At 48.2% G+C, this 27,821-nt stretch overlaps 1 protein-coding gene and 1 long non-coding RNA gene across 2 annotated transcripts; both read left to right on the top strand.

The window, feature by feature from the left end:
* The first annotated feature begins 1,923 nt into the window (after positions 1-1,923).
* Positions 1,924-6,055, top strand: LOC136507151 (predicted GPI-anchored protein 58). Its single transcript, XM_066501962.1, has 2 exons — positions 1,924-2,003; positions 5,515-6,055. Exons 1-2 carry the CDS (start codon positions 1,924-1,926, stop codon positions 6,053-6,055), a joined length of 621 nt encoding a protein of 206 aa, XP_066358059.1.
* A 19,684-nt stretch (positions 6,056-25,739) lies between these two features.
* Positions 25,740-26,435, top strand: LOC136506774 (uncharacterized). Its single transcript, XR_010771722.1, has 3 exons — positions 25,740-25,892; positions 25,980-26,183; positions 26,298-26,435. It is a non-coding gene; the product is annotated as an uncharacterized lncRNA (long non-coding RNA).
* The last annotated feature ends 1,386 nt before the right edge of the window (positions 26,436-27,821 follow it).

Here is a 27,821-nt window from a genome sequence, read left to right as displayed (position 1 = left end):
CAACAGCTGGTCCAGATAACACCTCTTCCTGCAAAATGGCAAGGGAACTCGCAGTATCTAAATCTTTGGGGCGGTGTAAAAAGACAACAGCTCGAATTTCAGGTTTAAGGCCATCAATAAACTTGCTAGTCAGAATAGCAGGGTTCACTAAAGGATCATGAGCAAGGAGCTGATGCATAAGGTCATCAAAAAGGGTTATGTATTCTAAGACAGTGCCAGTTTGCTTGGTATGGAAAAATTGACGGATGAAGTGATTGAACTGATATCTGTCAAAACGCTCAACTACCAGTTTACAGATCTGATCCCAAGTGCATTGTTTCAGGTTTATTTCAATGGTCTGCATCCAGAATGCGGCAGGACCAGAGAAATTGATAGTAGCAAGCTTAACCCAATTCTCAACAGGAATACCATATAGATCAAAGTAAGTGTCACAACGTTTGATCCATAATTGGGGACTAGTACCATCAAACTTGGGAAAATCTAATTGAGGCATAGCTGTACTCATATGGTAACAAGTACCACAGGAAACATGATGACAGAATTCAAATCCCGTAGGAGTATGAGTAGGAGCAGTAAGCACTTGGCCCAGATGCCGCCTTCGAAGAGGACGGGTCCAGATGAGCGGACCCTGATGGAGCGAAATGAGGCGTGGGCGAAGTAGACTTGAGATCGTTGAGTTGCTGGCGAAGATCGTCGACGCAATCGCGCAGATCAGCTACCTGACCGTCGACTTTGGGTCACCAGCGGTCGAAGTCGGCCTTGGCGGCAGTGAGCTCCGCCACCGAGTCGTGGACGTCGTGAAGGCGACAATTGGTCTCGGAAATTCCCTTCGATTGCTCGTCCAACTTGGAGAGAATGAACGCCAACTGATCTTCAACCTTCATCGTAACTTGCAGGCGGGTGCGATGTTCGTGAGCCAATTCTTCGATCCGGATTCAACTGCCGACCCGACAGACCTCGGCTCGGACCTATGAATTCGCGCAATCGACGCCGAGGCAGAGACGGGGATTACAGTCGCGATCAAGGCAGCGAACGGAGGAGGATCGAGCGAACAAGGCGGAAGTGGATCGAGACGAACAGAGGCGAGGCGGAAGTGGATCGAACGAATCTGATACCAGATGTAACACTACTATATAATGGATATGGTGGATTTAGGAGTGCATTAGAACAACGAGTACTTGGGTCTGATACAGAAATGGTGGAATTGGAGGTCGTTGGCGTATTCTCGAGCCGCAGCTCGCCGCCAGTTTGCCGACGCCAACCAAGACGGGTTCGAGTTTTCCTTCTCACCCTCTCTTAAACGTTCTGTTACAGCTGTTTCACAGCAGTACTCTAGACGCAGCTGGGCTTGGGCTACTTCTTACAATCTGGGCCGGTGACGCGCGGATTGGACTTCTTGACGCGCTTGCTTCTTGGGCCAACCTTAGCGGAGCTGTTGACAGGCCTTACCGTGACATTTTCCTTCTTTCTTCCAAGGCTCCCAGCAAGTTATTATAGGCATACTTTCATGGCATGATATGATGTCCAAAAAGTAACAGGAGATAGCATCAAATTATGGGGATCGGAGACGGAGAGATCGAGTACTAATTCTAGCTAGCCTTGCTTGTGTACGTCGTCCATTGTGATGAGTGGCCCACAAAAGCAAGACCTGCACATCATTTCTTGACCTGACATTTTGGAGGTCGTCCATTTCTTATTATATTTACAGTGGCTATATTGTCATCAAAAGGCATCGGCCGGATTGAAAATAAATAATATATATATGCAGCCGGATAAGGATTAGATAGCTCCACACAACTCCAGTCAGATGCATGCATGATGGATGAGAAAGGTTTCAGCACAGTTAGGACATGGTGTTTCCCAAAGCACAGGCAACGGATCGGCCCACTCACAGGGTAACGGGCCCCTGTGTAAGGGCGGGACATGGTGTTCGGGGGTTTTTTCAGCCTGCGTGAGAAGATCTTCTTCCTTAAGCACAAAGTTGCGGGGGCTGTCTGCCCACCGTAGGCCGAGTTTTTTTTTTAGATTGAGCTGGTAGCCAGCTCTAACCATTGCGAAATATATAGCGCGTTATGTATTTCCAAGAAATATATATAATATAGCACGTTGCTTCCTTCTCCTTTCTCATACATGTGACTACGTACTGTGTCTAGATTATTGCGTGTGTCCGTGTGACAAGTAACTGGTGAAGTACAGGAGGGAGCATGTAGCTTCTGGCTTGTCCTCGCTCATCGTCCTCGTCCCAGCAAGGCGACGCAAATAAACGCATGCGAATCACACGCATGTCGTCCTACTCCTACTCCTACAAGCATGTTAGTCCTGTCAAGACTCATCAGCACGATGCATATGCTATTGCTAGCTGAACACACATACTGATGATCTGAATTTTCAAGGGCAGCAACAGGATCATGCATATACCTAGAGGTAATAATGCGGAGAAGGAAAGAGACAGGGATGATTGACGCAGATGGCGAAAAGGGTCGGATCGGAGGAGGGTTTATAGGTCGGGAGGTGGAGAGGGTCCCTCCACTCGCCTCTCCTCTCTCATCGCATTGTCCCTTCCCTTCCTTTTAATCATGTGTCATGTGTGGTGAACACAACAGAGACAAGCCACCTAAAGATGGGGACTAATGGGACTTGGATTGGATTATTGGATGGATAGATATATGTGTGCATGCATGGACCATTTATATTTATATATATTTATTTAGGTCAGCAAGGCCGGCCGTGTTTCTGCAGTTCGTTCGTTCTCTGCATGTAGCTATGCATGCAGACTTGCATCCACAGCTAGCCACTCCTCTAAATTGAGCTTTACCGTGATGCTATTTTGACCGGTGTTGACCAATTACTTACAATGCTTTTATGGAGTTGCACCTTAAATAAAAGTTGAAGTTTAAGTGGAGTACAACAAACTTTGTTTTTGGACCAAGAGCTAGATAAGCTTGTAAGAAAGTCAAAACGAGCCCTAAAGTTGGAATCCATGACTGTTTTGGGGAGCTCAAAATTTGGCTAAGTCTGGATGACTGAATTCAGGATTTCAGTTTTCATGTACCCCACTTTGGAGCCTTGTATCTCTCCAACCAGACCGAATAAGACTTTGAACCTTAAAGAAAAGTTGTAGTACTCATATAGATCTACAACTTTTGTTACTACATTTTGTGCCAGAACTAAACAGTTCAGGAGATACGAAAGGACAAAGATTTATGTTCAGTCGCGTTTTTGGGATAGAATTGAGTTTTGAATCTCATTGAACAGGTAGCTCGGCGTGGTGAGACTACACGCCGAGGTTCGGCCTCCGGCGTTGGCTGACACGACGCCGACGTAGTGGGCCCCATGCGCCACCGTGTCGCCGTCGACCGGGGTCGTCCGTGACGTGGCAAGACCTCGGCGTCGTGTCAGTCGACGCCGACCCTCATACCTCGGCGTCATGTCCTAAGACGCCTAAAAACGGTCTATTTTCAGAAAACGTTTTGGCAGTGGTCTTTTTCTAAAAAATGTTTTAAAAAAGGACCAAAATACAAAAATATCACCAAACAGGCAACCAAATAGCCTGAATGTGGCTTCCCAGAGTCTGGTTGGGGGTAGGCCACCCAACCAAACAGACCCATAATATGTGTGAAAGGCACGCACGTGGGTCACAAGTCAGTGGACCTCCAGATGAGATGATCCACACTTTACATTGAAGCTGCCCTCCTCCGCCGCCGCCTCAACCGCACCTACCGTGGGCGGGAGGGAACTCACCCGTGTCGACTCCACGTGGCTGCTCTCTCGTTTCATGCACGCCCAAGAAACCCTAGTGCAGCAGAAATTATGTCCCTAAGAACATGTGCCCTCATGCGCGCCACCGTTGGATGCGCGTGGGGTACGCACACGCACATCCAATAGTGCGTGCCCGAGGGCACATGCCCTTTTGGGGCAAAGAAAACTTTCCCCAAAGCTGACAGGAGGGTGGCGTTGATAACTCCAAGACACTGGGTTCAGCCTTCTTACCACTACCGGAAAAACGTCCTTTGCCGAGATCCGAGATTTTTGCCGAGAGCAAAAACGCGGGCTCTCGGCAAAGAAAACGTTTGCCGAGCGCGGCTCTCGGCAAACACTAGCCGTCGGCAAGTGACAGGATTGCCATGGGCCTGCATCTCGGCAAGCAACAGCTCTTGGCGAAGTGGGCCGTTTTGCCGAGAGCCGCGCTTGGCAAAAAATGCCCGTCGGCAAAACGGTCCTTTGCCGTAGGCCGCGCTCTCGGCAAAATCAGGCTCTCGGCAAAACATTGTCGCGGGCCCATAGTCGTGACCTGCCCTGACGGCGTCACCGCTTTGCCGAGAGCCCCTCTGTTACTGCTCTCGGCAAAACTCTTTGCCGAGCGCCGCTCTCGGCAAATATTTGCCGAGAGCCCCTCCCAGGCTCTCGGCAAATGGGGTTTCTATATTTCATGTGCATGTGTTTCTCTTCTCCTAACTCTCTCCAATTAAATTATTTTTTCCTTTCATATGCTCCAAACTTTTTTCTCTATAGACATACTACAGGTTGTACTCAATATTAAAATTTTGTGTATTTTTGTAATTATTTGCTATATATAATTAATTAATTGCATTTCAAGGAGTTTTTTTAATCGATTAAAATTTGAACAGCGATTGATTTAAACACGGGAAAAAATTAAGTAGAAAATGATATTCATGCTATTTATGCATTATTGAGGGCAAATAACATCTTGTTGACGTTTTTTTCACCTTTTATTTTACGAATCGAAGACCACGAACATATGTCGCCCAACGATTTAAAAATTCTTAAAAAAGGAAACGAAGTCGGAAAATTGTGATATTTGCAATGAAGTCATGGTATCACACTTGGAGGCTGTGGTAAAAAATTGAAAATGTTTCGCACAAGTGGTTCCGTATGATTCTTACAATCTGAGACATCTCCGAATAAGTTTCATAAAGTTGAGAAGGATCCATTAGGATTTTCAAACAATGTCACGGTCGAATTAGTTTTGGAGTTCCAAACTTTTTGTATAGCCATTAGAGAGCATAAGTTGTAACACGGCAAAATTTCGTATTTTTCCGGAGCCGTTTGTTGTTTATTAATTTTTTTTGGATATTATTTGCTGAGAGCTTCAGGGGATTGTTCTCGGCAAAGGCTCTTTGCCGAGAGCAACTGGGCCCGCTCTCGGCGCAGATTTCTTTTTTTTACCTGGCGTGGATCAATGGTTTGCCGAGAGCTGCTCTCGGGAAAGATTTAATATTTTTTTTAGAAATATCATTTTTTGTTCAGTTTGCCGAGAGCTACTCTCGGCAAATAATAATTTTTTTAAAATTTTTTTGTGCAGTTAGCTAGTTAAAAAATTCGAACGAAATTTGAAAAAAAAATAACTTTACCGAGAGCCGGATCTGGGGGCTCTCGGCAAAGGGGGAAGGTTTGCCGAGAGCCTCCCAGATCTGGCTCTCGGCAAAGTGGCTTCAGACACTTAACCGTTTCGGCGCCTTATCTCTCTCACACTTCACGCACACACTCACACAGCCGCCGCCGCGAGGAGCGCCGCCCAGCTCGGTGTGCCGCCGCCGCGAGCCTCGCCGTCGCCCGAGCCCCCTCGCCGCCACAGCCCCGCTCCGGCTCGCCCCAGCCTGCCACGCCCGGCCGGGCGCGCTGCCGCCGCCGCTCCGCCCGAGCCTCGCCGCCGCCGCAGCCCGGCCAGACCGCCCCATCCCGCCACGTCCGCCCGTGCGCGCCGGCGGCGGCCGCCGGCCCGCCCCAGCCCCGCCACGCACGCCACGCCCTGGCGCTGGCCGCGCCCCTCCTCGCCCGCCCTGCCACGCGCGCCCCTCCTCGTCCTCACCCTCGGGCTCGTCCTCGCCCGCGCCCTGACTCGCCCTCGCGCGTGCCCCGACTCGCCCTCGTCCTCGCCCGCGCCCCTCCTCGTCCTAGCCCTCGGGCTCATCCTCGCCCGCGCCCTGACTCGCCCTCGCGCGCGCCTCGACTCGCCCTCGGCCTCGCCCTCGGCCTCGTCCTCACCGTCGGCCTCGCCCTCGCCCTCGCCACGGAGAGGAACAAGGTATACTGAGTAGTATTAGTGGTAGTAGTAGTTAGTAGTTGTAGTAGTAGTCTAAGTAGTACTAGTGGTAGTAGTAGTAGTCAGTAGTTAGTAGTTGTAGTAGTAGTTAGTAGTTGTAGTAGTGGTAGTAGTAGTGGTAGTAGTAGTTAGTAGTTGTAGTAGTGGTAGTAGTAGTTAGTGTAGTAGTAGTTGCATTAGTTAGAGTAGTAGTTGTAGTAGTGTTAGTAGTAGTTAGTAGTTGTAGTAGTGGTATTAGTAGTGGTATTAGTAGTAGTTAGTAGTTAGTAGTTGTAGTAGTGGTATTAGTAGTGGTAGTAGTAGTTAGTGTAGTAGTAGTTGTAGTAGTTAGAGTAGTAGTAGTTGATAATTAAGCTGCATGTGGTTCCTTGATATATATGTGGTTGTCGGCCATCGTGCCGTGGTTTTCTTTCAGGTTTGGAAACCTCACCGTTCAGGGGAGATGCTGCCGAATTTTTGAGTTGACGTTATTTTGCTTCTTTCTTTCTTTTTGCAGGAGCCGAGTCGGAGTACCCTAGTGTCCCTAGGTCTGCCCGCACCGCGTCGCCTCGCCACTGCACCGACCCGCCACGGCCCCGCTAGCCTGACTTCACCGCCACCTAAGGTATAACCACTCTTTCTTTGTCCTGGTCATGTATCTCCATGTAACCCAGTTAGGTGTCTCCCGTTCGAAAGAGATACGGTTAGAAATATGCAGATCTTTGCATATCAATAACCGTATCTATTTCGAATTGTCCATGTTTTTTTGGACAGCCCGAGGATGCGCAGATGGTGTTAGTTTCCATGGTCTGCCCCGATCCGAGACAGAGTTTCGACAGTACCTTCCTGTTGTTCTCCGGATACACAATCTCCCTGTCGGGACGTGTATTTGGAGAACAGCGGGGAGGTGCTGCCGAAATTCTGTTTTGGATAGGACCAGACCATGGGAACTAACACCATCTACGCATCCTCGGGTGGGATTAGGACCTATCCTTACCTATTAGATGGTAGGAACGACGTGTAGATGCAAGTCCATGGTTATATTTATTACTTGGTGATATATATGTTAGAGGATGGATGACCGTGAGTGGATGTACTCGGGCCGCCGGAGCGCCCGTGAGATTACCAGAGAATGGGTCGACAAGACCGAGGCTTTCATCAAGCAAGTATTTGACCAGTCTCCCGGAGCGCGTGCCGTTTTTTGTCCCTACATCAACTGTAAGAACAGAAAGAGGCAGACAAAGGAGGTGATGACTTCACATCTGGCTAGGCATGGATTTACGAAAAACTATACCCAGTGGACCCACCACGGTGAAGCCGATCGTGTGAGAGAGGAGGTGGTGAGACCACGTGTCGAGGATTACAATGCTGATGCCGGGGTAGCAGCTTGGTTAGATGACTTTCACGAAGCACACTTCGCTGACGGACGTAGGCAGCAGGAGGAGGAGCCAGAGGCAAGCGCAAAGGCGTATTACGACATGTTGTCTGCGGCAGGGAAAGCCCTTCATGGCCACACACAGATTTCAAAGCTTGATGGCATTTCACGCTTAATGGCCTTAAAGTCCCAGTTCAACCTCAGTCGAGAGAACTTTGATGAAATGTTGACAGTTATTGGCTCCATCCTTCCGGCCGGTCACCTTCTGCCATAGAACATGTACAAATCGCAGAAGGTCCTTCATGCACTTAAGATGCCGTATGAGCATATACATGCTTGTCCGAAGGGCTGCGTCCTCTTTAGAAAAGCACACGCGGATGCAAAGTACTGTCCAAAGTGTAAATCCTCTAGGTATCTAGAGGTAGACTCTGGTGATGGTGAGAAGAGGCAGAGTCCGTACCCCATGAAAATCCTACGGTACCTTCCATTTATACCGAGGATCCAACGACTATTCATGACAGAGGAGTCCGCAAAACAGATGATATGGCACAAAAATGGAAAAAGATACAGTCCTGAGAAGATGGTACATCCAGCCGATGGTGAAGCATGGCATCACTTTGATAACATTCATCGTAACAAAAGTGGGGAGGCACGTAATGTGCGTGTTGCACTGGCAACAGATGGGTTCAATCCTTATGGAATGATGGCTGCCCCATACACTTGTTGGCCCGTGTTTGTTATCCCTCCCAATCTCCCCCCTGGCGTCTCCTTCCAATGATAGAATGTGTTCTTGTCGTTGATAATTCCAGAACACCCTGGGAATAACATGGGTGTGTTCATGGAGCCTTTGTTCGATGAACTGGTCCATGCTTGGGACCATGGTGTATGGACATACGATCGAGCTACAAAGACAAACTTCAACATGCATGTTTGGTATCAATACTCCATGCATGACTTCCTAGAATATGGGATATTCAGCGCTTGGTGTGTTCACGGGAAGTTTCCATGCCCCTTGTGCAAGGCAGCTCTGCAGTTCAATTGGCTGCAGAAGGGCCGCAAATATTCTGTGTTCGACAAACATCGACAATTCCTCCATGCTGAGCATCCATTCAGACGAGACATCAAGAACTTTACTAAAGGTGTCATGGTTACAGACCCCGCACCACAGATGATGACCAGTGCCGAGGTTCATGATCAGATAGATGCTCTCCGAATCAATGAAAAAGATGGTAGGTTCGTGGGATATGGTGAGGAGCATATGTGGACTCATAAGTCGCCCTTGATGATGCTCCCCTATTATAATGACCTTCTTCCACACAACATTGATGTAATGCACACCGAGAAGAATGTTGCCGAGGCGCTTTGGGCAACGATCATGGACATTAAGGATAAGACGAAGGACAATGTAAAGGCGAGACTGGACCTGGCAACGATATGTGATAGACCAAAGCAACACATGCAACCTCCTAGAAGCGGCAAGAAATGGACAAGGCCTAAGGCCGATTACAAATTGAAACTGGAACAAAAGAGAGAAGTATTAGAATGGTTCAAAACATTAATGTTCCCTGATGGGTATGCAGCGAATCTGAGGAGGGGAGTGAACTTATCTACCTTGCGAATCAACGGCCTGAAGAGTCATGACTATCACATATGGATTGAGTGTCTTCTTCCGGCGATGCTCCGAGGCTATGTCCCTGAGCATGTGTGGAAGACTCTAGCCGAGTTGAGCTATTTCTTCCGCCAGCTTTATGCCAAGGAGTTATCTCGTAGCGTGGTTGTAGAATTGGAAAAAATAGCACATGTGCTGCTCTGTAAGTTGGAGATGATCTTTCCACCCGGCTTATTCAACCCGATGCAGCATTTGATTCGTTGTTACAAAGAGTTTATTAATGAGAACTGGCATCTATCAAGGGAACCTACCCCGCAAGAATGTGACACCATTCTTCATCAGGGTGCAGGAAATGGAATCTCCGATTTTATTTCTTGGTTCAAACAAAAGGTACTATGCAATTTAGCTCGTTCGCCGATTGACATTCCCAGTTGCTTGTACATTCCAATTTAACGATCTATCCTCCTTGACCTTGCAGAGCCAAACCGATTTGACTATGAATCCAGAGTTGAGACAGGTTGCCAATGGCTTTGAACATAGGGTCAAGTCATTTTCTGGTTATGATGTGAATGGATACCGATTTCACACAACAAGACACGAGCAGAGCCGGCCCAATCGAAGAACCACGAATTTCAGAGTTTTTACTGGCGGCCTTGATGGGGCCGAGTATTATGGAAGAATTGAAGAAATATACAAACTTAGGTTTCGTGGTCGCAAACCTCTTAACCTTGTCGTATTCAAATGCCATTGGTTTGATCCTCAAGAAACGAGACGAAGTCCTTCCCTTGGGCTAGTAGAAATTCGACAGGATTCCGTCTATGGCGGAAAGGATGTCTATATTGTGGCTCAACAGGCCACACAAGTTTATTATCTCCCCTACTCGTGCCAAAGGGACCCTCTTCTTTAGGGTTGGGATATTGTGCACAAGGTATCGCCACACGGTAAAGCACCTTCCCCAAACGCCGAAGACTACAACTTCGACCCAAACACATATGATGGAGAGTTCTATCAAGAAGAGGGCCTACAAGGGACTTTTGAGATTGACTTAACCGGAGCTATGGAAATGGAAGTAGACAATGAAATGGATGTTGATGTGGACGAGGGGGATGAGGTGGAAAATGCGAAGGACTTGGCGTTACTTGAAGGATTACATATTGGCAATGGCAATGATGACATAGTTGCTCCTTTGGAAAGTGTTGAACATTTCGACATGGCTGATAGTGATGATGAGAGCTATGATCCAGCTAATCCCGATGGGGATGATTATTTCTAATACATGTAATATTATGTTATTTTTTAATTATGCTTTATTTATTTTGCATCTCTTTATAATAATGTCTTGTTTATGATCCATCTAATCCGATCTTATTGTTTATGTCTTGTAGGTGATTGTGCAAAGATGGTGGGCCGCAGAGCTTTGCGGGCGGTCAGGTCGCTTTACGACACGGGGGGCAGTGCACCAGGGCCCTCAGGTGAAGCTGGGGGGTTGGCACCACCTTAGGGGAGGAGGAGGAGGGCGGCCGAGAGGAGGCCTAGGGCGCCACCGCCTCAGCCTGCAGCAGCAGCAGCACCAGAGCCCGAGGAGGAGCGGGAGGAAGAGCAGGTGGACGAGCAGGCTCAGCAGGGAGAGGACGAGCTGCAGGCCGAGCAGGAGGCCGAGCAGCTGGACGAGCAGGAGGAGTGGGTGGACGAGCAAGAGGCCGAGGCAGGAGGTTCCAGTTCCACCGGAACCTCGGGTGTCTACCAACGAGGTTCGGCGAGCCTACCTGAGCGGCCGATACCTGAGGCTCTACGCTCGGTCATTCAACCCGTTGGGCAAAAGTACGTAACTTTTACATTTTTTCGCTCCTACATATGATAGAATCACAATGGAAACTAATAGTTTTTCTTAATCACTTACGCAGGTCTTGGAAGGTCGTGGTCCCAGGTGCTCACAAAAGGTTGCCCAATGGCATCCTGGGTCTTCTCTGCAGGGAACACTTCCCAGGGTTGGTTCGCTACGCCGAAGCTCTGGAGCCGGCCTACACGTATGAGCACTACATCGCCGCCCCTGATGCGGAGGACGAGACGGGCCGCACATACGAAAGCGTGGCGGAGCGGGTTATGTGCGAGTTTTGGGTAAGTCTTCCTCCCACTACTTTGCTCAATACATTGCATTCGCTAGAGTTTCTTGAACCAGTGTATTGATACATCTTTTCTATATGCAGGACTTCTTCAAATGCGCCGAGGGCTACGAGGCAAGGGCGGCCAAGGCGTTGGCCAAATCTTTTAGAGGTCGCATCTCAGACATGCATTACGAGGCGCGGCTCCAGGCCATCATCGATTACTGTGCCGTCTACGAGCATCGGAAGGTAAAGAAAGAAGATGCAAGATTAATGCATCTGACCAAAGAGCAGTACCTGAAGATAAATATACAACATCAATATTGATTTCTTCTGAGATTGGGTAGGCTTGAATTGTTCTTATATCTGTCAATGTACTTGATGTCGTGCAGGTGCCTCCTGGCTGGTGCGCCAATAAAACACGGGCCAGGCAGATGATGGTCGATAGGTGGGTGAGTGGCAATTGGGCGGATAACCACACCGTCCTCCGGGAACGACGTTTGCTGATGCCAGGTGTATCACATCACCAGGGCAACCTTAACATCCACGAATTCGGGGCTAGATGGGTACGTGACTTGGTGTAGCTTCATTTATTCTTTCAGACGTTTATTCCTACATGATTTATAATCGTCTTGTTGTTTTTCTCGCAGTCGGCTGCACATCAAAACCAGCCATGCGGAGAGCTCAAGTCATGGGTTCTGGCCCACAAGGGCAAGGCGACAGACAACATCAACTGGAACCCGGATGACCCAGCCGAGTCGTTCACCAACGAGAGCATCCCCGAGCGCATCAGTCAGTACACCGAGGCGGCAAGGGGAGTCCATGGGGCAGACTGGGATCCGCACACTGCGGACATTGACGGCGACATCGTCATGAGGGTGGGAGGAGGCAAGAAGCATGGGCGGTACCTCATCGGCAACAGCACGCTCGACCCGCACACCACTCCCACTCTCTCATAGGTCCGGACAAGCAGCACGAGCGGTAGCGTGCCCATACGCCCAAGGCAGGACACTTCGACGCATCGTGTGGCAGCACTATAGGTTATTTCTGTTTTATTCGTCGTTCATTGGTTTTACATTCCTCGAAATTGCTTGTAACAATGCGGTGAAAAATTATAGGCCCAGGTGCATGCACTCGAGGAGCATAAGGCTAGGGTGGAGGAAGAGCGACAGAGGGAGCGGGAGGCCGAACGACAGAGGTGGGGGGCTGAGCGGGCGAGGTTTGACGCCTTGGCTCAGTACGTGGCAAGTCTTGGCGTCACGATTGGTCGTTCAGCGCCACTAGAGCTGTTCGCTCCTCCACCGCCTTACCCATACCCACCTTACTCATACGTGAGTTCAACTTCTCTAACAAAAGCTCTTTACTGTGCATGTCGGCCATCATGCCGTTGATATGTGATGGGAGGCCTTCGTGCCGTTGATATATATGTGTGCCGGCCATCGTGCCCTTGATATGTGGTGGGCGGCCATCGTGTCGTTGGTTTTCTTGCAGGTTTTGGAAACCCCACCGTGCAGGGGAGGTGCTGCCGAAATTTTGATGTGTCTAGGCTTAGATTATAATTTTATACCTAGTTCTGCAAATTTTGACTTGTCTACGCTTAGATTACAATTATATGCCTTAGTATTACTATAATTACTAATTTTTCTTCTCCTTTGTGCAGAATCAATCGGCGGGTTCGAATGATGTGCCTGAGCAGCCGCCGTCGGGAGGGTCGTGGCACCAACCGTATCCACAACTTCCGCCGCATCAGCAGCCATTGGGAGGGTCGGGGTACCAGCCGTATCCACACCTTCCGCCGCAACAGCAGCCGCCGTCGGGAGGGTGGGAGCCTTGGGGGTGAGCATGATGTTCTTCATCATGTATTAACACTTTGTGACATGAACTTGTGTGAGATGAACTTAGCACTTTGAGATGGACATGTGTTGTTGGATTTGAGATGTTTAGATGGATTATAATGTGAGACATGTGATGTGGATGACATATTTGTGATATATGTGATGTGGATGATGTGTTATATTTGTGAAATATGTGTTGTTGAAGCTGGAAATATAAACAAAAATAAAAAAAAAATGCTCTCTGGACTCTTTGCCGAGAGTAGGGCTCTCGGCAAATCTGCCTCTTTGCCGAGAGCCTAGCTCTCGGCAAATCTGCCTCTTTGCTGAGAGCTTGGTGATCGGCTCTCGGCAAACCTATTTTTTTTTTAAAACCACCTCGGCCGCAAATCTTTTTTTTTAACAATTCTTTGCCGACGGTCGCTCTTGGCAAAGAAGTTCTTTGCCGACGGTCGCTCTCGGCAAAGAAGCTGTCACACCGTTAGCGGTCGTTTGGCCGTTACTAGGGCGCGCCAGTTTGCCGAGAGCTAGAGTTTGCCGAGAGCCTTGCCATTACTCTCGGTAAATATTTTGCCGAGAGAGGCTCTCGGTAAAGAATCCTTTGCCGGTAGATGTTTTGCCGACGGCTCTTTGCCGAGAGTTGCTCTCGGCAAATAGTTTGCCGAGCGTCAACTCGTCTTTGCCGAGAGCTCGGGAGTCCGGTAGTGTACGGTGGTACACATTCATACGTTACTTTCTTCTATTTGTATTTTGAGCTTTCTTGTTATGGATCTGGCGATGCTGCTTGCGTCTCGTAATGTCACCTCATAGGCACCAGCTCGTAGACCAGCAGGAGCTCGTCGCGGCCATGGCACCAGCCGACGAGCTGCGCACGAGGTTTCAGTCCGGTGGCGGAGCCTGCTAATCGCCTTGATCTCCAACCTGTACTCCTTCCTCACTTGCGTAGAGAATCATTTAGCGAATCTCTTGACGGCCACGGCGGCGAGCCCGCCGTTGTGATCACTGATTACGGGAGGAGTGTGAAATCTCTCTCCTCTAATACACACATCTCAATGCAAATTCAACGGCGCAGTGCGTAGAGGGCATATGCCCTTAAGGCTAAAATAACAAAAACAAAACAAAAAAAAAACCCACCTCCCCCTCCTCCCGTGTGCCGACTCCACGTAGGTGCCCTTGTATCCTCGCCCAGGTAAAGCCCAAAGCTCTCTGATCCGTGTGCTCTCGTCGTTGTATCCTCTCGATCGGTTCATGATCTGAGCTGGTCATGCTTAAACCATATAATGATTGAATTTGTGGGTTGTTGGATTTTATGGATTGAAATTAAGTTTACGCACCGCTGTAGTCTCCTCTGTGTCCTACTGTGTGTGCTACTGATATCACAAAGAAGTAAAACGACTTGTTGCAGTATTAAATCGTACTAGATGGTAAACAGCAAAGCAGTCTGGGATGCAGGCCAGAACAATATTTTTGTTTTTCATACTAGATACTGCATTTGACTAGAAGAAGTAGCCTGTCGTAATATTGGATTTGAGATATGTAGTACGTCTGAATGTCGTAGCAGTTGGGTTCTCTCTGGGTGTGACAGGAACAGGAGGCGTTTTTCCGTGTTGATGAGGTGCGGGGCCCTTCCTGTCAGGGAGCTAGCTCCAGCGTGCTGTTCGCCTGTTCTACAGTGCCGGCGCCGCAGCAACCGCCATCCCATCCATCGTGAGCGCGAGGAGCGAAGCCTACGCCAAGCAAGTACCGTAAGTCCGGAATCTCTGCTGCTGTGACCCAATCGATTTGACAGGCGTGGAGATCCATCCTACTCGGACTCGGATTTGATCGATTCCTCCCTCTATATCTCACAATTTAAGGAAGGAGAACAGAAGCTGCCTCGTCCCGATTGCAAAGTTCAGTGTCGTCGTCTGACTCAATCCAGTTGCTGTACGCAGGGGATTCGCATCCATCTACCCGTGCGCCACCACCGCACGTCTAGCATTTGTCGCCGCCGACGCAAACACAGGTCTCTCAATCTTGCAAAAAACTTTTTTTTGGGTCAGTCAGATCCAGCATGTAAGTATGCAGCTTTTGTGCTCCTTGTGTATTATGAATATCCGATCCCTACAGCTTTCTTGGCTCTACCAGCCATTTAGGCAAGTTCTTTCTTGACTTCAATCTCCACCAAACTGTACATATTCTAGTTGGAAATTGGGATCTTTCTTATACAATACATGTTTTATTGTTATCCTCCTCTGATTAGAACAGTAAAATCGGAGCCGGAAACAATCATTACTTTCTAATTTCTACTTAACGATCCTCCAATCACCGGGACGGCTAGGTGGCGATAATCACCAAGAGTAACAAGAGCACCATCAACCCAACTCTCTCAACTAGTGCTACAAGATGCAAGAACATGATGCAAACGCACTAGAGGCTCTCTAATCTCACACAAATGTGTAATGTATGCAAGTGAGTGGAGTGAGTGTCTTTGCTCTCAAAGGGTGTAGCTATATATTTTGTTGTCCAAGAGAGTGGCCATGACCGGCTACAAGGGCTATTTATAGCCCCCACCAAAGAATAGAGCCGTTACCCCTTTGGAGCTAAATTTGCGACACCGGACAGGTAATAGGGGCACCGGACAACCAATAGTGCTTGTCCGGTGCACACTCAACGGCTAGTCCAATGTTCGAAAAATCGACCGTTACACCTATCCAGCACAATGGACAGACCCACCGGACATGTCTGGTGTGCTATATTTTCGTGGTTGCAACTTTGCAACCTCAATCTATGCTCGAATAGGATGGTGCGTTGGTCCGGTGTCACACCGGACGTGTCCGGTGCAGCGGACAACACCTATCCGATGTACACCGGACGACAAAGTGCTTGGCTGTGTTTGTGCGAGTGTTCAGCCCCTTAGGGACCCTGTCCGATGTGCCACCAGACTAGTCCGGTGCCTGCGATCCAGCAGCACTAAGAGCACTTGCCCACGTCCTCGCAATCGTGCTAACTCTCAAATATTTTTTAGAAACATTTTATATCCAAGTTAGCATTTTCAAAGTGTTTTTCATAAAGGTTTTCTCTTGCTCTCAGTTGTACACTAGGCCTATATGCATATGCAAAAGTATTCGAACATCTAGTGGCACTAGATGACCGAATTGTCCAATTAGAGTTCCCCTCTTAATAGTATGGACGTCTATGCTAAATTCGATCACACACTCTATTGCGTCTTGACGGCAAAACAAAATCCATATTTATACATTTTCCTTGAGCCTTTAGGGTTTTATTTTTCTCTTTCTTCTTTTCTCAATTTGGAGCACTTGATCATCATCGTGTGGTCGTCTCCATCACTTTGAGTGCTATCTTAGCTCCACCTTGGATGTAAACCAACCTATCTCATACATAACATTTAGAGTAGAAGGTTAGTCCACTTGGTTCAATTATCTAAAACGAAACATTGGGCTTTCACACGGTCTGCACTAGCGTTGATGAGCAGGGGAGATGGCTGGCTGAGTTGCTCCGCTCCAGGATCGCACCCGCTTCCTCGACGGAGGCCCCGCTGCGCAGCGGGGATATTTGAGTTGACTTCGGGCAGGTACAACATGTCATGGGTGAAAAACCGGTGAAAAAAGATGTGCCGAGAGAGGGAGTTTGCATGGCAGACACATCGTCTCGGATTATTACAAGTTCTATCGTCAGGTAAGCCGTCCACAGCATCTATCACTAACTATTCATGTCATCTTCTACTAATGGTCATATGATCCACTAACTTTCAACCTCTTAATACAAACTATCCACGCCATCTCCACTAATTAAGCGCAACTTAGTTTCAATATATAAGAAATATAGAAGGCATCCATATATTGGTATTTGTTTTACCGTTCCTTCATCTTATAATATGATCTGTTAGTTTTTGTTATTGAGTTCTTTCATTTCCTTGTCCAATTTGTAGATTTAACTCATACATGCAATATTTTTATTTTTAAGAAAGCCGCTCAAGAACACGTGAGGTATCCTTCTAGTATCACAAATTGTACATGGTTAATACATGACGTCACTACTGGAAACCGAGACTTTGCCGAGTGTAAATTTCTTTGCCGAGTGTCAAAAATCGGACACTCGGCAAAGATCTTCTTTGCCGAGTGCTGCACTCGGCAAAGAATTGCACTCGGCAAAGATTTCTTTGCCGAGTGCCGGGCACTCGGCAAACACAGGCACTCGGCAAAGGACTTCTTTGCCGAGTGCCAGACTCTCGGCAAAATCTCTACACTCGGCATAGGCTGCCCGTGAAACGGCGCCCTGCCACGGCCTTCTTTGCCGAGCGCCTGCGGTTAGGCACTCGGCAAAGATTTGTTTTTTTTTGTTTTTAAATCCTTTGCCGAGTGCCTTAGATCTGGCACTCGGCAAAGATTTATTTTTTTTTTTTTAAATTCTTTGCCGAGCGTCTCAGATCTGGCGCTCGGCAAAGAAAATTTTTTTATTTTTAAAATACTTTGCCGAGTGCCCCCCGTACGGCACTCGGCAAAGATTTAATTTTTTTATTATTATTTCTTTGCCGAGTGCTCCTGTGTATGCACTCGACAAAGAGGAAATTTTAAAAAAAAATTAAAACATTCTTTGCCGAGTGCCTGATGGCTGGCACTCGGCAAAGACACCCTTTGCCGAGTGCCATGCCCCGGCACTCGGCAAAGTTTTTTTGTTTTTTTTGTTTTTGGCCTCCAATTTTTTTGTGCAGCCTTTTTAAAGCACCAGGAACTCCTAGTTACAATTTGGGGATTTTTTGTGGCTTTTTGTTATATTTAGCTACTTTATTTCGTTTACTTGAATTTTTCCGGAAATTAGAAATTTGAACTGCACGTGGTACGAATAATGGAGTTTAATGATTCAAAAATTGATAGTCATGTTAGTGAGTGTTATGAGAGGCCGTATCCAGGAACGGACCCGAAATTTCGGACATCTCGTTCACGAAACATGTCCGCGAAATTGCGTGTGAAGTGTTTATAAATTCTATAAAAAGCAAACGAAGTCCGAAAATCATGAAACTTGTTAAGATGTCGTGATATCATATGTGGAGGCTATGATAAAAATTTCGGAAGATTTCGTGCACGTTGTCACGTACGATGCTTACAAACCAGGACATCTCCACATGTGATATAAGATGTCCTGGTTTGTAAGCATCGTACGTGACAACGTGCATGAAATCTTCCGAAATTTTTATCATAGCCTCCACATATGATATCACGACATCTCAACAAGTTTCATGATTTTCGGACTTCGTTTGCTTTTTATAGAATTTATAAACACTTCACACGCAATTTCGCGGACATGTTTCGTGAACGAGATGTCCGAAATTTCGGGTCCGTTCCTGGATACGGCCTCTCATAACACTCACTAACATGACTATCAATTTTCGAATCATTAAACTCCATTATTCGTACCACGTGCAGTTCAAATTTCTAATTTCCGGAAAAATTCAAGTAAACGAAATAAAGTAACTAAATATAACAAAAAGCCACAAAAAATCCCCAAATTGTAACTAGGAGTTCCTGGTGCTTTAAAAAGGCTGCACAAAAAAATTAGAGGCCAAAAACAAAAAAACAAAAAAACTTTGCCGAGTGCCGGGGCATGGCACTCGGCAAAGGGTGTCTTTGCCGAGTGCCAGCCATCAGGCACTCGGCAAAGAATGTTTTAATTTTTTTTTAAATTTCCTCTTTGCCGAGCGCATACACAGGAGCACTCGGCAAAGAAATAATAAAAAAAATTAAATCTTTGCCGAGTGCCGTACGGGGGGCACTCGGCAAAGTATTTTAAAAATAAAAAAATTTTCTTTGCCGAGCGCCAGATCTGAGACGCTCGGCAAAGAATTTTAAAAAAAAAAAAAATAAATCTTTGCCGAGTGCCAGATCTGAGGCACTCGGCAAAGAATTTAAAAACAAAAAAAAACAAATCTTTGCCGAGTGCCTCCCTGATCCGGCACTCGGCAAAGCCGCGGAGCGGTTTTTGACCGGCCGGGGCAGTCACTAGCACAGCCATCCCGCGCCCTGCCCGCCCACGCCTGCCGCCCCGCTCGCCGCTCCGCCACCTCCCTTCTCGCGCCCCGTCTCCTCCCCTCCCCTTTCCCCCCCCTCGCCCTGCTCCCTCGCTCCCCTCCCCCGCCCCCCACCCGCTCTCCCGCCCTCTCTTCCCCGCTCGCGCTGCGTGCCCGCTCCGCCTCGGCCGCCCCACCACCTCCCGCCGCCGCCTCCTTGCCCTCGCTGCCCCCTCCCGCCGCCCGCGCCGTGCCCTCGGCCGGCCCTGCCCCCGGCCAGCGCCGCCCGCTGCCTTTGCGCCCTGCCGCCGGCCGCGCCGTGCCCCCGGCCGGCCCTTCCCCCAGCCGCGCCGCTCGCTGCCCGCGCGCCAGGCTGCGCCGTGCCCCCGGCTGGCCCTTCCCCCGGCCGCGCCGCCCTGACCCCGGCCGGCCCTGCGCCCCGGCCGCGCCTTTTTTTCGGCCTTGCCCTGCCCCCGGCCGCGTCCCGTGGACCACCCGCCCCGACGCCTTCCGTGCTCGACCCCGTCCCCGACTCCGCCCGATCCCGACACCGCCCACCCCTACCCCGTCGCCCGTCAGGTATGCCTTCTCACTTATTATTGTCGAGGTAGTGGTAGTTGTAGTAGTATTAGTTGTACTAGTGGTAGTATTACTACAACTAGTGGTAGTATTAGTAGTAGAATTAGTGGTAGTAGTAGTAGAAGTAGTGGTAGTAGTAGTACAACTAATGATATTAGTTGTAGCAATAGTGGTAGTAGTAGAAGAACCAATGGTAGTAGTAGTAGCAATAGTGAAAGTAGTAGTACAAGTAGTGGTACTACTTGGATATATTCTTCTGCATGGATTGATATCCAAACTACATGGCTTCTGTTGAGCCATATGTGCTTGTCGGCCATCGTGCCGTTGTTTTTTGCAGGTTTTGGAAACCTCACCGTGCAGGGGAGGTTCTGCCGAATTTTTTTGTAAATAACAGTATTTTGTTCCATTTTTGTAGAGAAGAGCCCGTCAGAGTTGAGTCGGAGTTCTCGCCACCGTGTCGGTCTGCCTGCACCGCGTCGTCTCGCCACTGCACCGACCCGCCACGGCCCCGCTAGCCTGACTCCGTCGCCACCCTAGGTATAACCCCTCTTTTCATATCATTGTCGTAGATCGCGTAACCCAGTTAGGCGTCTCCCGTTCGAAAGAGATACGGTTGGAGGTATGCAGATCTTTGCATATCTATGACCGTATCTATTTCGGATTGTCCACGCTTTTTGGACAGCCCGCGGATGCGTAGATGGGTTAGTTTCCATGTTCTGCTCTAGTCCGAGACAGAGTTTCGGCATCACCTCCCTGTTGTTCTCCGGATACACACTCTTCTTTGGCAGGACGTGTATCTGGAGAACAGCGGGGAGGTGCTGCTGAAATTCTGTCTTGGATAGGAGTAGAGCATGGAAACTAACCTCATCTACACATCTGCGGGTGGGATTAGGACCTATCCTCACCTATTATACAGTAGGAACACCATGTACATGCAATTAATGGTTACATTACTCGTCGATACATATGTTAGAGGATGGATGACCGTCAGTGGATGTACACGGGCTGGAGAAGTCAGAGTGATTACACCACGGAATGGATGAACAAGATCGATGCTTTCTTGAACAGTGCATTTGGCAATGCTGCTAAAGGACATTGCCTAGTTTTGTGTCCCTGCAGCAAATGTGGAAACAGGAGAAGGGTAAACAAGGTGGAAATGGGTAAACATCTTGTGAAGAATGGATTTACGCCGAACTACACCCGGTGGGTCCACCATGGTGAAGCCCATCGTATGAGAGAGGAGGTGGTGAGACCACGGGTGGAGGCTTTTGATGCTGATGTCGGGGTAGCAGACATGTTAGATGACTTTCACCAAGGACAGTTCGATGAGGGACGTGAGAAGGAGGAGATGGAAGCAGTTGCACAGGCGTTCTATGATATGATGGACTCGGCACAGAAACCCCTTCACGATCGGTCAACGGTGTCTCAACTGGATGCCATTGGACGCTTAATGGGGTTGAAGTCCGAGTTAAACTTAAGTCGACCTGGCTTCGATAAGATGTTGGCCGTGATTGGCACCTTGCTTCCGGAGGGCCACATTCTGCCGAAGAGCATGTATGAGTCACAGAAACTCTTTCGAGCACTTAAGATGCCGTATGAGCAGATACATGCTTGTCCGAAAGGGTGTCTCCTATTTAGGAAAGAACACGAGCATGCAAAGTTCTGTCCAAAGTGTAAATCCTCTAGGTACCTGGAGGTAGACTCTGATGATGGCCAGAAGAGGCAACTTACGATCCCCATGAAAATCCTACGGTACCTTCCGTTTCTACCGAGGATCCAACGGCTATACATGACCGAGGAATCCGCGAAACAGATGACATGGCACAAAAATGGCAAACGGTACAATCCTGACAAGATGGTACATCCATCCGATGGTGAAGCTTGGATTCGCTTTAATGACAAACATCGTGACAAAGCAGATGAGCCTCGTAATGTACGTGTCGCGTTGGCAACAGATGGGTTCAATCCTTATGGAATGATGGCTGCCCCATACACATGTTGGCCCGTCTTTGTTATCCCCCTTAATCTCCCCCCCGGTGTCTCCTTTCAACGACATAACGTATTCTTGTCGTTGATAATTCCTAGACACCCAGGGAGTAATATGGGTGTGTTCATGGAGCCCGTATTTGATGAATTGGTCCGTGCTTGGGACGAAGGGGTATGGACATACGATCGAGCTACAAAGACAACCTTCAAAATGCACGTTTGGTACCACTACTCCCTGCATGACTTCCTGGCGTATGGGATATTCTGCGCCTGGTGTGTTCACGGGAAGTTCCCATGCCCAATATGCAAGGAAGGTGTAAGGTTTATTTGGTTGCAGAAGGGTGGCAAGTATTCGTCGTTTGATAGACATCGTCAATTCCTACCTCTTGACCATCCATTCAGACAAGATATCAAGAACTTTACGAAAGGCGTCAAAGTGACAAACCCTGCACCGCAGATGATGAATGGTGCCGAGGTTCATGCTCAGATAGGTGCTCTCGTGCCCAATGAAGAAGGTGGTTTTGTGGGATATGGTGAGCAGCATATGTGGACTCATATCTCGGGCATGACGAGGCTCCCCTATTTCGATGACCTTCTTCTACCACATAACATTGATGTAATGCACACTAAAAAGAATGTCGCCGAGGCACTTTGGGCAACACTCATGGACACTGAAAAGTCTAAGGACAACCCAAAGGCTAGAGTAGACCTAGCAACGTTGTGCGATAGACCAAATCAAGAGATGCAACCTCCTAGTCGTGGCAAGACCTGGAGAAGGCCTAAGGCTGATTTCGTCTTGAAAAAGGACCAAAGGAGGGAAGTACTTGAATGGATCAAGAAGCTAATGTTCCCTGATGGGTATGCAGCGAATCTAAAGAGGGGAGTTAACTTAGGCACTCTGCGAGTCAACGGGATGAAGAGTCATGACTACCACATATGGATTGAGTGGCTTCTTCCGGCGATGGTTCGAGGCTATGTCCTGGAGCATGTCTGGCAAGTGCTGGCAGAGTTGAGCTACTTATTCCGCCAGCTTTGTGCCAAGGAGCTCTCTCGGACCGTCATTGATGACTTGGAAAAAGCGGCACCCGTGTTGCTCTATAAGTTAGAGAAGATCTTTCCACCCGCCTGCTTCTTGTCGATGCAGCATTTGATTGTGCACCTCCCGTATGAGGCACGGATGGGGGGGCCCGTGCAGAACCGTTGGTGCTATCCAATCGAGAGATGTCTGAAGACTCTTCGCAAAAAATGTAGAAATAAAGCTAGAATTGAGGCTTCCATTACAGAGGCATACATTCTAGAGGAGGTGTCGAACTTCACAGAGAAATACTACACTGAGAAACTTCCTAACGTTCATAATCCACCCCCTCATTACAATGCTGGCGAAAATGAATCGAACCTCAGCCATTTCTAAGGGCAACTTGGAAGCGCAAGTGCATCGACCATTAAGCAATTGAAAAATGAAGAGTGTCGCAGTATCATGCTATATGTGTTGACCAACCTTGTCGAGGTGCAACCGTTCATTCGGTAAGTTCTAAACGAACTTGTTTCATTTCGCCATATGTCCTTGTTTCGTCGTCCAACCCCCTTGTTTCTCGTTGGTACAGGAAATTTCTTCGTCAATCCTGGCATGGATCAAGGCAACCTACACCACAAGAAAATGATACCCTTCTTTCACGGGGTGCGGGACTAGGGAGCCCCGATTTCATTTGTTGGTTCAAACAGAAAGCCCAAACTGATGCGCCTATAAGTGATGAGTTAAGACAGGTTGCAAATGGCTGTGCCGTTAGGGTCAAGTCATTTACCGGTTATGACGTGAATGGATATCGTTTTCACACAGCAAGCTACGAGCAGAGTCGGCCCAATCGATAAACCACAAACAGCGGAGTTGTTACGCCCGGCACTGATGGACTCGACTATTATGGAAGAATTGAAGAAATCTACGAACTATCATTTTATGGTTCCAAACCTCTTACTCCTGTCATATTCAAATGCCACTGGTTTCATCCTGGTGTAACGAGACGGACCCCTAAGCTTGGGCTAGTCAAGATTCGACAGGATTCCGTCTATCCAGGAAAAGATGTCTACATTGTGGCTCAACAGGCCGTCCAGGTTTATTATACGTCATACGCGTGCAAAGACGCAGAGCATCTTAAGGGTTGGTCTATTGTGCACAATGTATCGCCACACGGTAAACTACCTGTCCCAAACGATGAAGATTATAACTTTAACCCAAACACATATGATGGAGAGTTCTATCAAGAAGAGGGGCTACAAGGGAGGTTTGACATAGACTTAACCGAAGAGATAGGAATGGAAGTAGATAATGAAAGGGATGATGACGAGGATGCTGGAGACGAGGTGCGAAATCTGAAGGACATACAAATGCTTGAGCGATTACATTTCGGCAATGACAATGAAGACAACATTCCTCCTTCGGATAGTGTTGATGAGTTGGACAATGTTGATAGTGATGACGAGACCTATGATCCAGCTAATTTCAATCATGAAGATTATTTCTAATACATGTAATACTATGTTTTTTGTAATTATGTTTTGTTCATTTTTGCATATATTTCTAATACATGTAATACTATATTTTTTGTAATTATGTTTTGTTTATTTTTGCACCTATTTCTAATTACGTCTTGTTTTTCTTTTTTATTGCAGGTGATTGAACAAAGATGGCGGGCGACCGTCATAGGTCTGTGAACTCGATTTACCAAAGACAACGCCGGTCGCAGGAGGGGGTGGAGGGGGCGGCAGAGGGATCGAACAGGAGGAGGAGGACCGCTAGCCGTAGGAGGAGGCCGTCTCCTCCCACGCCACGTGAGGAGGACCGCCAGCCGCAGGAGGAGGTGGCGCCCGTGGACGAGTCAGACGAGGAGTTGGTTCGGCAGACGGAGGAGGAGGAGGAGGAGGAGGAGGAGGAGGAGGAGGAGGGGGGGAGGCGGCAGGCATGGGTTCCGCTTCCTCCAACTCCTCTTCGAGTGTCTACTTGCGAGGTCCCGCGAGCCTCCCACAGGTTCCGCTTCGTCACCAATGCCCACTGATTCGCCCCGAAGGACAAAAGTAAGTAACTGTATATGTTATCAGCACTACTTCATATGATATGATGAAAAAAACTAATAATTTTTCTTAATTACTTGTGCAGGAACTGGGTGGTTGTGTCGGGTGGTAGCGCACGGCTAGTCAACGGCATCCTGGGTCTTCTGTGCAGGCAGCACTTCCCCGGCATTGTCACGTACGCATCGAAGACGGAGCTGGCCTACTCGTTTGACCACTACGTCGTCGCCTCCGATGCGGAGTACCCCAACAAGGCGGCGCGGGTGAAGGCAGAGTTTTGGGTAAGTCTCCCTTGCACAACATTGCTCAATACGTCGCATTCATTAGACTTTTCTTGAAATAATGAATCGATACATCGCTTTTGTATGCAGACTTATTACAGATGCGAGGAGGGATTTGAGGCCAGGGCGGAGTAGGCGACTACCAAAGCCTGTAAAAAACTCGTCACCGACATGCATCACGAGGCGCGCATCCAGGCCATCGTAACCTACTACGGGTCGAAGCTTGGAGAGAGGAAAACCAAGAAAGACGCAAGAGAGATGCAACTGACCCGGGAGCAGTACCTTGAGGTAAATGAAGAACATCAACATTGATTCGATTTGAGATTAAGTTGGTTTAATTTGATCTTCTTATATGTCCAATACTTGATGACGTGTAGGTGATTCCCTGGTGGTGCCAAGCGTATCCCGAGTGCTGGGCGATGATGGTGGACAGGTGGTTCACGGAGGAGTACCTCAAGATGCACAGGGATGCCCGGGACCGTCGTTTACTGATGCAAGGTCCAGCACACCATCAAGGCAGCCGCAACCTCGCCGGATACAAACAAGCATGGGTACGCGAATTGATTTATCTATTGTCACGCTCAGTTCTGTCTGATTTCTAATCATCGTGCTGTCTTTCTCGCAGTCGGCATCACATAGTGGCCAGGCTTGCTCGGACTTCCAGGCATGGTGTATGGCCCACAAGGGTAAGGCGACGTCTGACGTCTCCTTCAACCTAGAGGACCCGCCTGAGGCATACACGAACCCGAGCGTCCACTCCCGCATCAGTGAGTACACTGAGGTGGCGAGGTCGCTCCATGGGGCAGACCATGATCCGAGCACCCAGGACTTCGATGGAGAGGCCGTTATGAGGGCGGGGCAAGGCAAGAAGCATGGACGGTTCTGGCTTGGCGACGGCGTCATCGACACGGCCTCTACTCCCTCTCTCTCCCAGATCCGAGCACGGAGCACGAGCGAGAGCCCGGCCATTCGCACACGGCCGACCGCTGCACAGCACCGGGTCGACGCACTCGAGGTTATTCCTGTTTTACTCGTCATACATTGATCTTTACACACCTTAATTAGCTTTGCATTACTCAAACATTGGAGTGAAATATTGTAGGCCTGGCTGGAACAAGAAATGAAGGAACGTCAGGAGCTGGGGGCCCAGTTGGAGGCCGAGCGGGCCGAGCGGCAGGCCCAGGCGCAGAGGCTGATGGACATTACGGATTTCCTACAAGGGCTTGGGCAACGTATGGGCTTGTCTCTGCCACCTGGGCTGTTGGTTCCACCTCCGCCTCCGCGTCCTGCAGCTGCAGCTACTCCTGTGAGTATCAAAGTTTTTTACTTTCACTTGTGCTTTGCTTGTATGGCCTCTATCGTCCTAGATTAGCTATTAAAATAATTTTGTCTCACATGCAATCTTTTCTCCTTTGTGCAGTCTCCATCTGACGGTGGTTCGAATAATCCACCTCATGCACCTACGAATGATGCACCTGGGCCTTCACCACAGTCGCAGTGGCCGAGATGAGTGCATGTTGTATTTTTTACATTTGTTGTTCACTTGGTGATGGACTTGTGATGCACTTATGGACTTTGATGGACTTGTAAACTTATTTGGATGGACTTGAGCACTTATTATTACATATTGTGATGGATGTGTTATGGGCGGATGGATGTGTGGATGGATGAGATATATATGTGATGGATGAGATATATATGCGATGGATGAGATATATATGTGATATATGTTTGTATGAATGTATTTGTCATGATGGAACGAAAAAAAATATTTGCCGTTTTGGGTCACTTTGCCGAGTGTTGCACTCGGCAAAGGACCCCTTTGCCGAGCGCAATGGTCACAACACTCGGCAAAGCTGGCAAAATGGGCGACCAGAAAACAGATTTTCCAGCTTTGCCGAGTGCTGTGACTATAACACTCGGCAAAGAAATTTAAAAAAAAAATTAAACTTTGCCGAGTGCCTTCTGCGTTGGCACTCGGCAAAGAGTTTAAAAAAAAATCTTTGCCGAGTGCCTGGAGTGGTGGCACTCGGCAAAGAAAATTTTCAAAAAAAATAAAAGCTCTTTGCCGAGTGCCTTCCGGGTTGGCGCTCGGCAAAGAATTTTTTTTTAAAAAAAAAGTTTTGCCGAGTGCATGGAGGGTTGGCACTCGGCAAAGAAAATTCTCAAAAAAAAATAAAAGCTCTTTGCCGAGTGCCTCACGTGTTGGCACTCGGCAAAGAAAGTTTTAAAAAAAATTTAAAAAAATCTTTGCCGAGTGCCGGCAGGGTTGACACTCGGCAAAGTGACCGTCAACGGAACCGGCGTCGTGACGGTCGCTTTTCTTTGCCGAGTGTTTCCGGGGCACTCGGCAAAGCCTTTGCCGAGTGCCCGATAAAATACACTCGGCAAAGAGTGCTTTGCCGATTAATTTTTTGCCGTGTGTGCTTTGCCGAGTACCGCACTCGGCAAAGGCTTTGCCGAGTGCAATATAGCCTTTGCCGAGTGCCTCAGGCACTCGGCAAAGAACCTGAATCCAGTAGTGCGTGAACACTTTTAGAAATGCTGCAAGAAGAATTTTGCACTCTTTAATACGTAAACGCTAAACGGTAAACCGTCGGTCATCTACCATTTAGTCTTTATTCGGACTAAACAGTCCAATCAACGGGCTACACAGCCAGCTAAACAGGCTAAACGGAAATAGTATAGCACGGTGTAGTGTTTACATGGTGTTTAAACATGCTAAACAACCATTTAGACGACCCATGTTTAATATTAAGTATATGGATATATACTTTCTCTATATTTAAAGTGTAAGATGTTTTGATTTTTCTAGATATATAGTTTTTGTTATGCATTTAGATATATATTATGCGTATCTAGATATTAAAAAAAAATAAAAAAGGCAAAATGTTATGACCCAAGCTTGCGATCCGCGTGCAGCCCGACTACAAGTTGTATTCAA

This window comes from Miscanthus floridulus, chromosome 15 (assembly GCF_019320115.1).
Source record: "Miscanthus floridulus cultivar M001 chromosome 15, ASM1932011v1, whole genome shotgun sequence".
NCBI lineage: Eukaryota > Viridiplantae > Streptophyta > Magnoliopsida > Poales > Poaceae > Miscanthus > Miscanthus floridulus.
This window is presented reverse-complemented; position numbering and strand designations above follow the sequence as displayed.